Genomic DNA, 16199 nt, shown 5'->3' with positions numbered 1-16199 from the left:
CGGCAATGATATCCCCTCATCAACACACACTAATAATGTGTGTACTGGCCCATGTTACTACTGATGGTGAAGTTGTTACTACGATGATGTGGTGGACTATATACCCACTCACACCACTTCACAGCTACATCAACATGCCTGTATGAAGCATCAAGTACAATTTCATGAAGTTACAAAGGAACAGTATAATATGAGAATATATACATTTATTTTGCTTTTTAGGATTCAATGTAAGGTCACCTATAATAATATGGGACCAAGATTTTACGGCTGTAAAGAGTAACACACTTGGCCTGTTAATACACGGAGCAGTGTTGACATTGTTGAATGTATCCCAGACCAGCTGGTGACTTGATCCTCCAGTAAGGTACGTAACTACCTAATGAGCCACACAACCGGGATCCAGAGGTAGCTGCTAAATGGTTCCACTGAACTAAAATGTAGGGTTCTACCCTTTTGATTAGAACTATGCTTTACACTCTACTAATGTGATGAGACCCGACATTCAAAATTTCATGCAAATATACAATGGGCTACTAGTAACTTATACCATCCACACAATCAATGTGTTTATTATGATGTAATGTTTATTTACAACACAATAAATTGAATCCCATCCACTGCACCACCACAATTTTATTGATGAGAATATTCACACAATGGTTTCAGCATATAATTGGTGGGGTAATTAAAATAATTAACACACACACCACATGCACACCTGTTCATGCAGGACAGTGGCAGGGTCCTATATCAGGCTGGACCAGACAAGGGATAAATGATTTAGGTTGAAATGAAGTCATTTCTGCTACTCCGAGAAAATGACCACAAACATACAGAGATCATGTCTAATGATGATGTCCAACAACATCTTTCTTTTCACCTGGCCAAGAATACTAATTAACTAAATATATATAGGAGCTATGAACTTAGCCAGATCACTAGTGAAGGGATACAGCCAGCATAATATAGCATGTAACCACATTATCGTCACATGCATGCCACTAAAACTTGCTGATTATTAATTATCACCCTGGCCTACACAACATGTGTTTCTTCACATCGCTGAACAGCTAGCTGCCTTGCTATCCTGTTTCCTGGTAAATTCACAAAGAAACACAGCTAGCATACCTAGTTCAGTTCATTACTTTCCATCTTTCCACTTTGCAAGATTAAGTGTTGCATGATTTTTTTTCATAAGTTTGTCCGCAAGAAAAACCTGCTATACAGTATGCAGTTAGCATTGTTTGCATGCATATGGTTTCTCTGCCACATCTTTGTACTTTCCGTTAGTATCGGGATCAAATTCGTAAAATCCTTCAGCAAGGCAGCTTCACTATTCTCACTGAATAGTGAAGCAATACACAATTGCTTTTGATGTGTAATGAAACACACAAGAACTACAATGACACACACCTGCCAACTGTAGCAACATTGAGATAGCTACCACTGTACTAAACCCTCACATACCATCGTCATGCAATCCCCCATTTAGCTATACTGATTTGAATCCAAAACTTGCTTGAATCACAATCAACACATCACAAAATTACAACTACACCAAAATAATTTACTGATGAAGTCTCTCAGTACAGCAATAAAGTCTACCACCATCTTAAACAGCCTCCATGCCGAGCTCCATGCACCAGCAACTCTCTCTCAAAATGACTACGTCTCTACCAGCAACTCCGAACGTTCATTTGCAATATCTCAGGATTTTACACGTACCGTAATTCCACAAACTTTGCCCCACAACTGTCAAGTAATCCTATTACGCAGAGATGGGCATTTATTAGATCTTATGCAAAGAACTAGTCCCGCCCCTTCGAAGTGTCATATTCCTAATAACACTACTATAAATCATGTCGAGCGATTTCAGTAATCCACTACGAAAGTTTAAACTAGTTTTCCTGGGAGAGAGAAACGGTGAGTGAGTTGTAGCTAACATTCACCGTTCCGTCAGCACAAGTCTATTGGGCCGGGGTGTGCCTACAATCTATGGGTGTGGGGAGGTGAAAGATTCACTAAATTTAGATCTGCGTCATGATGTTAACAAAATTGGTAGTAGAGGGTTGTATATTATGTGGAACCAATTCTCAGCTTTACTAGGGGAATATAGCTATAGGCTAGTTAGATCACCATAATATTATCTTGGATAGTTAGCAAGTTTTAAGTTAAAGTAAAGGCATCAGATCTCCAAGGTCTAGTCAATCCAATAGTTGTGATGGATTCACGTACATTGCTTGCTTGAACGCATTGTACGTTCATAAGACACTGAACCCAGTAACCCACCCAAATTAATATGCATTAGCTACTACCACTATGCCATAAATACTTAGTGCCACTTAACCGATATGGTATACTGTATCTATGATGTAATGTCAACCTTGATTTTGTGAGATACTGACTGGTTTGACAGTATTTGTAGTGTCATGCTTCTATGTTGATGTAATATGCTCAAAATATAATAGCTAGTAATTTTGTGACAAACTCTCAAATTAAATAAACATATATGGTATTGGCTTCCTGTTATGGTTGCAAACTATTTGCAGCTGAAAATGTGTACATTGTAGAATGTCTATAAACTATCAGTACTGACAGGGCCGCCCAGAGAAATTAAGGGGCCCAGGGCAAAGAGTTAAAGTGGGGCCCTTGACCCAAGTTGTAAGGTGAAAACCAAAAAAAAAAAAAAAAAAAAGGTCACAACCTGCTGGCAATGCCAATAACTACCCATCACCAACCATATCTCCTTGTCTATAAGCTTGCCACACTGATCCTCTGAAGAATACTGTGACTGCTCTATTAGAGTATTTAGATCTGACTGCTCTATTAGAGTATATCGATCTTTTAAACAGGTATTCAGGGGGCCCCTTTCAGGCTGGGGCCCGGGGCAAAATGCCCCAGTTGCCCCCCCCTGTGGGCGGCCCTGAGTACTGAATAAGTCATCACTATCACAGCAAAGACTTTAGATGTCTCAATAGATTCTAAGCTGTCATTTAATGACCATATTGATATTATCTGATAGAAAGCCAACTCTACCATTCTCTTTCCTTCACAGAAATTTCAGTTCCTGTCAGCGTAAAGTTAAATCTGAATTGTATCTAACATATGTTAAGCCTATCATGTACTATACTCTGTATCAGTTTGGGCTCCTCACACTAATCGTGCCATCAACCAACTAAATTCTATCCAGCATTGTGGTACTCGTTTTGTTATGTCGGATTATTGCCGCACCAGTAGTGTTACATCCATGTTGTCAAGGCTACAGTGGTCCAGTACTGAGACACAACTCAAGGAAGCTCATTTGATTATGTTTTACAAAATTATTCATGTTAATTGTTAATATTCCTTTACTTGTTTACATTTGTCAGCCATTAAGACCTTCAAGGGGAATCCATCTTAAATACATGCAGCCATCAGTCCATGTAGATCCTTACAAATTTAGCTTCTACCCTTCCACAATCAAGCTCTGGAACAATTTACCTTCACATATTGTCAATTGCAGCTCATTAGATGATTTTAAGGACAAGATAGATTAGAATGTACTTTAATTGATATTTCCTACCTCCCTTCCCCCAATTATACTCATTTAATATGAGGTCATACAATTATGATTATACTATTATTATTATTATTATCCTTGCAAACAAACATGCAGTAATACTAGATTGCTATAAGTAGGCTTGCCCCTTCAATGCTATGCATTCACCTAGTACTATTATAGCTATAGTCGTGGTAGTCTATGGTAGCACAGAACACACCTTGAGACTGTATAGTGTATTTTTTTGATGCAGGGGTTTCAGGTATCACAAGCACCTGTTTTGGGAAGTCATACAAGTACATACGTACATAGCCAAACTGCTATTTTTTTTCTTTTTGTGTGGGGGTGGGAAACACGCCCTCACACAAAAGAAAAATGATGTCTAGCTACACGAGACTATGGCATAATTAACTCACTAGCAACACCTCAGGTGGTTCTCTATACCATAGATCGCATAATTATAACCTATGTCTGTACATAATTTTATTTTGGTATAAATGTTGTATACCATCTCTGTTTCTGAATTTGAGTTGTAACACGGCAGTGGGGGGTTGCCTGATATGTGCATCCAATGCCTGAGGGCGCACAGCACCCAAGGGCAAGGGTGTACATATCAGGCAAACACGTCCACGTTACAAACTGTTATGTGACACTTTCTAGTTTACTGACATCCATGTTACCAACCATTATGTAACACTTCCCAGTTCCTACTTCCTTACTACATATGGTTTGCAATTTGTATTTATAACCTATACAACCGATTGTTGTTTCGAGTGTGGGATACAAAAGTGGCATGACCTTTGAACTGGACAATGTGAGAATGGAGTATATTACAAAGAACTTGCCAAAGTGCGTCTCTCATAATGGAGTGTGAATCCCAGGTGAATTGAAGTGGCACCGTTTAGTGAAACAGGTTTTGTTGTCGAGATATTGATGTAGAGAAAATATAAGACGATTGAGCAAGTGACGCACCACTAGGAAACAGCGGAATAAAAAAATCTATTATCATCTGAAAAGCCCATTACACTGTTGTTGGTTATGTTCAACCCGTTACACAGAACTACGAATCAAGAACTGTTCGAAAAGCACCTCTGCACCACTATGAAAAATACGGACAATTTCCATTACAAAGGGAAGCTATCATCATATGCTACCACCAAATCGACACTTTTCACTGTCAGCAAAGATGAATGGAACACAAAGGAGGACACTGGTAAGTCCATGAAGAATGCATTGTACGTACTGCAGTATGCCAAAAGGCACCTCTTGGGCCGAAGTGACGTCAAACAGCAAAAAAATCAAGCCCGTAGCCTTAGCCATTACTGAGTTACACTTGTCTGAAGGCATCAGTCAGTTACTTACTCTGTCAGTCAGTAGAAAATTCCATTAAATAAAAAAGTAGCAACTTGTTGAAAGTGTTTCGGGTCGATCTGAAAGCTTGTTTGGGCTTAGTTTTACCTAACCAATACTGCCTCATCACAGTCGTCATCAGGGAAATTGAGGTTGATTTTTGGGTAATGTTATTTCGTGTGCCACACCTGTTGTTTTGTGGTGCAGCACTATCGTACTGTATGATATGCAGTTTTTCCTCAAATCTTGTACAGATAGAATGGCTATGAATATCATAGCAATCTATAAATTGCACGAAACCACGTCTCTCACATTAATTGCATTCCACTGACAGGCGCATACTGAATGCTAGAGTCACCAGGTCCTTCTGCTAACGAAGGGATGGTAACTGTAGATTTCAGTTCCATTTTAACATTCCATCTGCCAAAGTTATTCTGTTGCAAGTTTTTTTTAATAAAAATCCACTATGGATTGATCACTACTAGATAAAGTCACTGTGACAATACATGCAGTGACAAAGCTAAGTTGAAGAAAGGTTTAAGCTTCACCCCTTACATAACATGCATATGGAACTTGTATCATGAATGGAAGATGGATCTGAAATCAACAGTACAATAACTGTGGTGCCAGATCCTTGTTACAAAATAAATGTGCTCACAATTGGAACATTTTGCTTTCTTAATTACAAAGTGGTGTTTGTTTTTTTTTTACAGCTGGGTAAATTACTAACAGGAGGCTGGACTGGTTAGGCACATTGACTTGTAGTAAACAATAGGGGACAAGATTTTTATTCAAGTTGACGGAATGGGTGTTTAGAAACTATAAGTTCATAATTGTTTCTATTCTGTTGCCTGCAACCGTGACACTGAGTTACAGTTAGGATGCAAATAGGTCTCAGATATGGTTATTTTACTACATAGTTCTACGGCTTTGATAAAGCAAAGCCAAAACAGGTTATATATGTTTTGTAATTATTTTACCCAAGATTGCAGTTAAAAGTTTATTGTAATGAGCATTTAATAGGTATTGCTAAATAAGGCCATGACAAGCTGGCTAACAGCAAAGCTGTAAAGATATTTGCTGCTACCTGCCAATGATATTCCCTCCAATATCAACTGTGTTCTTGTCCAGCACAGGATGAAACACACTGACAATGTAAAAGAAGCAAGAAAATGTCAAGAGAAAAGGCTTTTGAACAGCCTGTCATCATTTTGGTAACTAGCACACCATAATGACAAGAGTTCATAATAGTGCTCTATTATGGACTCTTGATAACAAGGATAGACGAAAATTTTAATCCCATCATATGCTATCTATACTGGTAGCAAGAGCATTCCCCAGAAGTTAGCTTTTGTGATGTCTCAAAGTTCACCAGAATTAATATAGATACAATTTCAACTAAAACACCTACTGATTTATCATAAGGATTTAAAACAGGGTATTTGCAGTCAACACTGAAGCCATTTTGTTAAAGATTTGGAATAGAAGGCTGTTTTGCAAAATTTTTATACAGCAGTATACAAAGCAACTTGAACCAGGCATAATACTAACTAACTCTAGAGCAACAAAAATTTGTGGTATTAAATTTTCTTGGATTGCCAAAATGTAGTAAAATAGGTGATTTTCAATTTTTTCGTGGTTGAGACACTGATCTCTAGACAGCTTGTACATAGACTTAAAATAATTTGTGGATAAAATGTCTACAAAATCCACGGAAATTTGTATCCATGAAAATTCTTGCCTTATGGTAAGAGGTCAGTGGTTTGATTTCTGCTGTAGGTGGTTGTTTTTTTTGTTTTTAGACTATATACTTGGAACTGAAATGGAAGAATATTTTTTGAGAAATGTTTCTTAACAGCCAAGCTGTGAAAAAAGGGTGCGACCCTAGGGTGAAAATATTGTAAAATTAAGGTGGCGGCCAAGAAATGGCTGCTGCTAATCATTTTTAATGATCATCATTAAAAGTGATTGGCATTTGCATCATTGCAGCCATTTCTTGGCCATCACCTTTGATGTCACAACTTTCCACCCTGGGGCTTTTTATAGAGCCACACCCATTTTTCACAGCTTGGCTGTTATCACTTCCTTGTAATTGCAAACCCTAAAGCTGCCAGTTTTGAGGCTTCCTTTTTGACGAACATGAAAATGTCTACTATTTTGTAAATTTATGTGTCTATTGTAAATTTGAAACTGAATAAAATGATTACCATGTAGCTATTAGGTGTGACTTGTTACACAGCTGAACCATGCATGTGTATGGTGTTATGTGTAGCTATAGGGTGACTTTTCACATGGATGAATACTCTACAGGTTGTAGCTGAACTCTCTACATGGTGGGTGACTTGTAACATAGCTGAACTCTACAGGGTGACTTGTTCGTAGGAAAAATTTCTAGGGTAGTGTTTTTTGGCTGAACTCTATACGGGTGACCTTTTCACATGACTTAACACTCTACAGGGTGACTTGTTCATAGCTCAAATTTCTAGGGTGATGTTTTTTTGGCTGAACTCTGTACAGGGTGACCATTTTACATGGCTTAACACTCTACAGGGTGACTTGTTTGTAGCTGTACTCTTGCAGGATAACTTATTTGTGGCTGAACTCTCTACATGGTGGCTTAATTGTAGCTGATCTCTTTACGGGATGACTTGTTCATAGCTGAAATTTCTATAGGGTGACTTGTTTGTAGCTGAACTCACTTTTATTATTCACTCTTGATATTATATTACTTTGTGTCCACAGCCTTAAGCTGTCACATGTGAAGCTACCGCTTTATCATGTGACATGATTGCGTTGTTGGACAATGTGCAAATTTTGGTTATAAGCAAGAAGCTGGTGAATAAGCTTTATTCAGTAGGCTTTGTTACTTCATAGTGGCCAGGCATTACTCAGTGGATTACTAACAAGATTAGTAACTTTGTTACCTAAAGTAATAATATTACATAATATTAGACTCGTTACAGTAACTTCATTACTTAGATAACGCGTTACATTTGCAAGTAAATAACTTGAGTTATATTACCTGTTTTTACAGCATATTTCATTAGATTACTTCGTTACCACAAAAGTAATAGTTATTATGCAACGCGTTATAAGAAACGCGTTACCCCCAACATTGCTTATTACTTACTGAATGTTCTACTAGGGCGACTGCACTATTAGATTAAGCATTTGTTACACGTTGTTCAGTATAGTTCAGTGTTTTTAATTCTTCTAAACCACTTAAAGGTTATTTTATAATGATTAATCCACCTATACACTGATTTTCAGCTCATTCCTATAAGCGGTTTTCCTAGTAAGCATGGCAAATATTAAACAAAACTTGATCATGTAATTGTTACACACTGCTGCTAGTGTCCAACTGGTTGATGTTTCTTGGAAAGATGTAGGTACAGCGTCTAGTCTGGTATAGGTGCTTCTGAATAGGAATTCCTAGGGCATCACGATACAGAGATCATGTTTAGAAAGAATTTTCAGTAAAAGGGAGCTTGATGAAGGGCCATCTAGTTTTTTTCTGTATCACTTCATGCACTTGTCCGCTGCTGTTATATGTTCTCGTCTGTAGGAAAAAGTGCAAACTGTACCCCATCCCACTAGTAGTTTACAATCAGTAGCAATACAACATCGGTATAATATAATTGTACATGATTGTGGTGATTAGCTTTCTTGTAGTTGTGCTACTCCCTTTTTTTTACAGAAAAGAAGAATTAGCTCTAATAGCACACCCATCCACCACACTGTAACTCTAAGCTAAGATGTTTTATTTAAAAGGTTTTGCCTATACCTACACCTACAGAACTAAAACAACAGAACCTACAGTACAAAGAGAAGTGAAAAGTAAAATGAGGCTTAAACAGCCCCAAGATATCGCTCTCCCAATGCTAGGTCAACTGAGGCTGGAACATGACCCTTAAGGGGATGACCAGAGGATGAACGACAACCGCTGATACACATGATGGCAGAATGTAACAGGGAAAAACTAAGATGACAAAATGAAGCCAGCTCATCACATTACAATCAGAGTTTTCCACTGCAAGACCAGGCACTTTTAGGCTGCGGTAGTGGAGGCATCCATGCCTCCTGAAGTGGAGAAAAGACAACAAGAGGCCAATTCGCAATGGTGCCCCATAAATATGTGTTCTCAGATTTTTCTGAAGACCTGTATAGACAGTGTGCACATGAACCAGTTTTCCCAGCAGAACAACTTTGGTACTGGAAATGTGCCTGATTGATTTTTTTAGGCGTAGATGTTTATACTCAAAGCAATAAAGTCCTTGTGTCTAAAACAAATTTAGGGGTGGTTAATACCAGGTTTGATACAATTCCAAATGTTTGTGTCATAGTATTGATGTGTTTTGATACCATAAGAGTCTGATTTTTAGATTTTGGAAAAAATCAATGTTTATATGCTCAATAGATAAAGTATTGATTGCCAATCTTAGAAATATATAGCTTGTTAGGTTGGAATTAGCTACTTTAGCATGCACAGTGTTTTAAAACTGAAAAAGGTACATTTTTCCAGGGCTCCCCATACATTTTAAAGGTAAAAATGGCATAACTGCGGAATTAGGAGTACCTGGACTGGCAGTTGCTTCTAGCTGCAAGTTTGTACATGTAATGAAAGTAACTTCAAGGTTTATTGGTTCTCAGCAATCTTTCTATGCTTTGTGATGGGCAAATATGTTTCACCTACTGTACACTTGACAATGGTGTATACCCATAGGCAAGTGGCTATCTCAAGTAAGTACAAACTTTAAGTTAACAACTTATAAAGGTAAACAACTAAAATGGAGGTGTCACAATGATGCAACAATACCTAATGTGGAGTTGTGATTTCAATTATAGCATTGTTATGGGCCGACTTTGAAGTGGTTCATACTTTTGAGTAACCATCAGAAAATTGTTTCACAGCTGAAAATCGCTAATCCCAGCAAAGTAACTATGCACTTAAAAGTAAGCATTGGTGAATACCTTCCATATGACAGTACGTTCTTTAAAGTTTCAAACCATTCCTCATACATTGCAACTTTGCAAGGCTTTAAATGACATAAAACTCACTCAGATGTAAAGCACACAATAAAACTAAGATTTACATGATGTGGACAACCCCAAAACGAGTTTTATCTCCATTGGAGCTTGGATGACGGAGCAATCCTAAGTTAAACCCATGGTGTTATTTTGTGCCAGGGTTCTATTGGGGGAAAAACAGAGAATTTTTTATTTGGATACTGGAATGCCTACCATAAGTTGAGTACAGTGGAACCTTAGTTATCTGGACCCCACTTAACCGGATTTTCGGTTAACTGAACTACGAAAATGACTGTTCTATTAGAGTAGTGACTGTTCTATTTACTATTAGTAGGCATTCCAGCCCGATTTTAAAATTTTGGAAAAATAGGCTTTTTATATGTTCAATAGATAAAGTATTGATTGCCGATCTCAGAAATATATAGTTTGTTGGGTTGGAATTAGCTACTTTGTTACTATGCACAGTGCTTAAAAACTGACAAAAGGTACATTTTTTCTCCGGGGCTTCCCATACATTTTAAAGGGAAAATGGCACAATTGAATCAGGAAGCCATCTAGCAATCTGGGCTATCTTGAAATTGCAGTTGATTTTAGCTGCAAGTTTGTACATGTAATGACAGTAACTTCAGATCGTATCGGATCTCAGCGATCTTTGTATGCTTTGTGGTGAGCAAATATGTTTCATCTACTGCACACTTCTCAATACAATGGTGTATACCTTTCTGTAGCTAAAGTCTTTGAGCAGGCTGTAGGACCAGGTGTCCTACAGACCTTCAGCACTTGTGCTGTAAAGCATTAATAAATAAATAAAATAAATAAATAAATAAAATAAATAGGCAAGAGGCTATGTCAAGTTATTAAAAACAACTTATAAAGGTTAACCACTAAAGTGGAGGTGCCACAATGATGCAACAATACCTAAGGTGGAGTTGTGGTTTCAATTATGGCATTGTCATGCCGACTTTGAAGTGGTTTATACTTTTGAGCTGATGACATAGCCATCAGACAATTGCTCTGGAGCTGAAAATTGCTAATTCGAGCGAAGTAACTATGCACTTTAAGGTAAGCACCAGTGACTACCTTCCACCCAACAATACATTTTTTAAAGTTTTAAAGTATTCTACATACATTACAAGGCTTGAAAAGATTGCAAAACAACACAAAACTTACTTATATGTAACACGCATGATAAAACTAAGATTTTCATGATGATCAGCGTGTGGACAAACCCCACAGCAATTTTCATTCTCATTGGAGCTCGGACGACGGAGCAATCCCAAGTTAAACACAAGTTGTTATTTTGTGCCAGGGTTCTATTGGGGAATATACAGAGAATTTTTTAATTAAAAAATCTCGGATATTGGAATGCCTACTATTAGGGTAGTTGATAATACTGAAATTTAAAAAAAATGTTCTTTATGCTATTTTAAGACTGTTTCTACACAGTTTCAGAGATATGGACTTTTCAGACTTATGGACCACCCCTGGTCCCAAGGGGTTCGGATAACTGAGGTTCCACTGTATATAGTAAATTAGTAAACCTTGTGGTAGACAATTAAGACTGGTGTAAACCTGCTATGTGGTTGTAAAGTTTGCAGTCAAAACACATGACCATTGCAATTTTAGCAGTAAACTTTGTGGACATTGTAAGTAAAATATCATGTGATCAATAGAAATTAAAATTTCCAATATTTTTTGTAGAAGCACTTGATACCAACGTATCAGGCATTGTAGTATCGATACTGTGATATTTTATTGCTTGTATTGCTCACCCCTAAAAATCATATGGTTTGTGCCAAGCAAGACTAGTACTATTTTACTTTATTCATCATTAGTTGGTAAAACCTCCCTCATCTGGAGATTCATGTATGACAGTTTTAGCAATACCTACCAGGTATGGGCTATTACTAACAGTACCAATATTGTATATCACTGATATAGGCCACGATAGGAATAGACTACCTCTCAAAGACAATGTGTTTGGATGGCAAAACAGTTAGACTACAATTATGGGATACAGCCGGACAGGAGAGGTTTAGAAGTCTCATCCCGTCATTTATCAGAGACTCAACAGTGGCAATTGTTGTTTATGACATCACAAGTATGGTTTAGGGAAGCCCCCTAGGGTGCATATTAGTTGGTAAACTCTATCTCTCTGGTATAGATGGGAACTCATTTCAGCAAACCAACAAATTGATAGAAGATGTGAGGGCAGAGAGAGGCAATGATGTTATTATAATGTTGGTAGGAAATAAAACAGACTTGGCTGATGGAAGGTCAGTTTTGCTGTAACAAATTTACCTTACCTAATGATGTATTCATTGTAGACAAGTGTCAGTGGAAGATGGAGAGAAGAAGGCCATAGAATTGAATGTGATGTTTATTGAAACAAGTGCAAAAGCAGGCTACAATGTAAAACAAGTAAGGGATTGATCAAGTCTTGAGACATTTGTCACTATAAACCTTCACGTAGTTATTCGGACAGGTGGCAGCTGCCTTGCCTGATGAGGAGGCAACACAAGAGAGACCAAAGGATGACTGTATCCTTGATGTGATAACATTTTTATTGTTTTTACTGTGTGCAGAAATCACAGATATTATGCAAACATTATCTGGAGTTAGCTTTTTAGTTATATTCACGGGTGAGGTCACAATCTGCAGTGATCATGAATCTAATAATTCAGCTATAGTCCACTTATATTCCATAATATTGAAGCTGTATGGGAGGATTTAAATTTGAGGGCATGCTTCCCTAGGAAATTTTTGAAATTGAAGTTGGTAGCAATTTTTGCCAAAAATTCTGTAAAGCTGACATTTTAAAGGAATTTACTGAGGCAGGCTGCTTGTTCTTGCTTCTGTTGGCACAGCAACAGGAGCAGTAAAATGAATGGAGCAATCTGAGGTATGATGCCAGTCTGGGAACATTCCCCAAGGAAACTTTTACTAAAGATTTTAGACTATTTTTACTATGTTGGTACTTGTGAATTAAGTAGTTACTAGCAGTTTAAACACAAAATCTGTGGTTGACTGCTCTATTAGAGTTGGGTGATCTGGACTTGTACCTTTTGCAAGTAGAGGAAAAATTAGGAATTTTAAGTTGGATTAGGGATCAAAGGAAAAAAATAAGCAGGGAATAGCTAAAAAGGTAGGGAAACAAGGGAGGTCACCCATACCTGCAGATATACTAGTGGACATTTAATCCCTACTCTTCAGTCTATACCCATGACTGAATTAGGGATTAAATGTATTTCTGTATCTTTTTGCTTGATGAAGTATGAGTGATAAAAAATTTTCTCCACAGGTGCTTGTACTGAAGTTCCCCTAGTCATATTGTGTTTGTGACATATTTTGGGTGGTTGGGTCGTTGTCTCACATGATCTGACTTCAGGTAGTATACAGGTCAATGATGGGCACCTAGATACTATTATGTTTTTGAGCCTTTGTTTTAATCTGCATTAGGCTTTTTTTGACCCCTGCATGCACTGCTAGCGTAGAGCCTATCTGGGTGAGAGCCCAAAGAAAGTCATGGGTTGTATAGCAGGGGCTTCCTAAATTAAAGCACTGAGCTATAAAACTAACATCATATTCTTTGCTATGACATTTAATTTGCAGTTATCTTAAAACACACACAATATGGCTGCAAATGTTAAGTGCCTGAGATATTTCCTTACGCATGTAGTTTGTAATTTTGTACTACGTTTTGTGATTTCTCTATATACACATATAGTTATAATATATGTATGCCAACCTACCATCCCTACAGTCTTGAGATTTTCACCTATAAATTACTAAGTTGGAGGTGGCCTTAACAAAGTAATGTTATCATACAGTACAGTAGTACTATAAAGTAGGGATCATGTAGGTGTGGGCTTTTTTGGCCAAAAATATCACCCATAAACCAGCCTCAAGTTTCCGCATTAACCCAATAATGATTTCAGAGACTTCCAACAAATTTTTATGAAATTTCAAAAAAATTGCCTTTTAAACTGAATTTTCTTTTAGCCAAGACTATATGGCACTATGAGCTTGATTTCTTTACTGTATCTCAAAAGAATTTTACTGTTTACCATCACTTAGGCCTGAAATGCGCCTTTAGCAGGTACAATGGATACATCATGGAATTACACGTTGTGTCCCATTTCTTTCTCCACTTTGGTGTTGATTTGTGGATAGCATGAAATGGCTTCCTTTTACTAAATGGAAACCATCTGTAAATTTTGTAGTGACTGGATACAGAGGCATTTCTTGTTCTTTGTTCATTTCACTAGGTGACAGGCAGAACATAAAGCAAAATGGCCATTTACACTTTCAGTAATTAATAGTCGGGTGCTTGTTCAGGTATTTGTTTATTGAATATAGCAAAGAATACAAGCACCATTTTAATATCCACAGGTTTGATAGTCACAATTATGTTACAAGAACAAAGAAAAATTAGAATTTTAAATTTGAGTAGAGGTCATAGAAATAAAAAAAGCAATGCAAGTTATCTACACCTGTAGCTATATAGTGAACATTAAATACCCAAGGCTATAATGTCCACTATACCAAGGCTATAATGTCCACTATACCATGGCTATAATGTCCACTATACCATGGCTATAATGTCCACTATACCATGGCTATAATGTCCACTATACCATGGCTATAATGTCCACTATACCATGGCTATAATGTCCACTATACCATGGCTATAATGTCCACTATACCATGGCTATAATGTCATAGATTAATGTCCACTATCTAGCTGTAGGTATAGGCTACTTCTCTTATTATTTCATTACTTCTACTTCTATGACCACGCTATAACTTAAGATTCCTAATTTTTCCTTGTACTTGTATTAGTTTAATGTCACCCTTAACTACTCTACAGCTAATAAGGTACGACATCGACAGTTAGCAAATAGACAAGTGGCAGTTGCCTCACAGACAAGACCAGTTGCCTCACAGACAAGACCAAGAGATGACCGTATCCTTAAAGAAATAACTATAATTATTTTATTGTGGTCCTTAACTACAACATAGTTATTGAGGTGCGATTACAGAACCCAAGGACAAATGAAGAAACTCAGGGCGGCAATTGTTGGTGTTAAATTATTATAGACTCATAGTACACATACACTTGTACAATTATCTTCAAAGTCATATTAACACTGATAAGAACCAAGTTTAGAACAATAGTCTTAGGGGTGGATTTGGAGGGGGGGTCTGGAAACCCAATAGCAACACCAGAATACAGCGCGAATATACATAATAAGGGAACAGGGCAGTATGGCTACAGTGGTGTAAACAGCTGTATAATAACTTACGTACATAAAAGTTACAATTATAAACTGAATTAAGGTATATATATAGCAGTGAAAAACTTATAGATACTCTAATAGAGCAGTCAGATGTATTCTAATAGAAGAGTTAATACTATTTTTTCAAGTTTTAATGGTATGAAGAGTTCATTTAATTAATTAATTAGAAAATTTGGATCACTACAGAATGCCTGACCAACCATAACAGTCTTAGGACTTAAGTGTAAATACAACGGCTGCAGCAGCCACCTACACTCAATCTATTGCAACATAGCTGAATAATCCAAGCTCTATTTGACACTATCTTGGAATATCCAATCTGATTAGATACAAAGATTGGAACTTGTTGCCAACTGACATTAAAGATCATGTGTGATGTAAAATACTGTGTGAAAATGTTAGGATACATAGTGAGGTTGTAGTATGTTGTTGTGCATGTGTATTTTTTCTGTAATATTTTATGTACATGTGCAACTCTGAAACAAAGAAGAATGGCTATGCCAACTATGAAGATCTTTATAAATCAATCAAGGATGACTTCAAGCCTGAAGAGCAGGTAACCAGTGTTAACAAGCACTGCTTGACCCTGTGACTTTCTTTCCAGACCTAGGTTTTATTTTCTCCATGCCAGCTACAGACCATCTGAAACCATCTGAAACAGTGTCTGATTTGACTTCTTAAGATGAAACATATTTACTAGATAAGATAGTATTCGGTCTTTTCACCCAAAACCAGAATTTTATGCTACTATATGAACAGTACTAAAGACATTCAAAATGGTTGGAGCAAACCTAAACCTTTTGGGAAAAGAAGCCATATTTGTAACAGCTCATACTATTTAGCTCGTGATTATCATAAAAATAGGACTAAGAGTCTAAGCAAGTTAAAAATACTTAAGAGCCTAGATGACATGTACCAGATACTGCATTCCCAAACAAAGCAGTTAAACTGTGTAAAAATGAAAGGAATTCCACTAACTG

At 37.2% G+C, this 16199-nt stretch overlaps 1 protein-coding gene across 1 annotated transcript; it reads left to right on the top strand.

Annotated features, from left to right (window-relative positions):
• The first annotated feature begins 1786 nt into the window (after positions 1-1786).
• On the top strand, positions 1787-15083 carry LOC136240445 (ras-related protein Rab-6A-like). Its single transcript, XM_066031427.1, has 8 exons — positions 1787-1926; positions 11755-11813; positions 11861-12020; positions 12084-12195; positions 12247-12340; positions 12393-12459; positions 14790-14885; positions 14942-15083. Exons 1-8 carry the CDS (start codon positions 1863-1865, stop codon positions 15007-15009), a joined length of 720 nt encoding a protein of 239 aa, XP_065887499.1. The 5' UTR covers positions 1787-1862; the 3' UTR covers positions 15010-15083.
• The last annotated feature ends 1116 nt before the right edge of the window (positions 15084-16199 follow it).

Source organism: Dysidea avara, chromosome 12 (genome assembly GCF_963678975.1).
Source record: "Dysidea avara chromosome 12, odDysAvar1.4, whole genome shotgun sequence".
NCBI classification, from domain to species: domain Eukaryota; kingdom Metazoa; phylum Porifera; class Demospongiae; order Dictyoceratida; family Dysideidae; genus Dysidea; species Dysidea avara.
This window is presented reverse-complemented; position numbering and strand designations above follow the sequence as displayed.

Coding starts and splice junctions, on each gene's coding strand:
- LOC136240445 (XM_066031427.1), top strand. CDS start 1,863: ATGTCGAGCGATTTCAGTAATCCACTACGAAAGTTTAAACTAGTTTTC. Junction 1,927..11,754: donor TTTCCTGGGAGAGAGAAACG/GTGAGTGAGTTG, acceptor ATTCATCATTAG/TTGGTAAAACCTCCCTCATC. Junction 12,341..12,392: donor CAGGCTACAATGTAAAACAA/GTAAGGGATTGA, acceptor ACCTTCACGTAG/TTATTCGGACAGGTGGCAGC.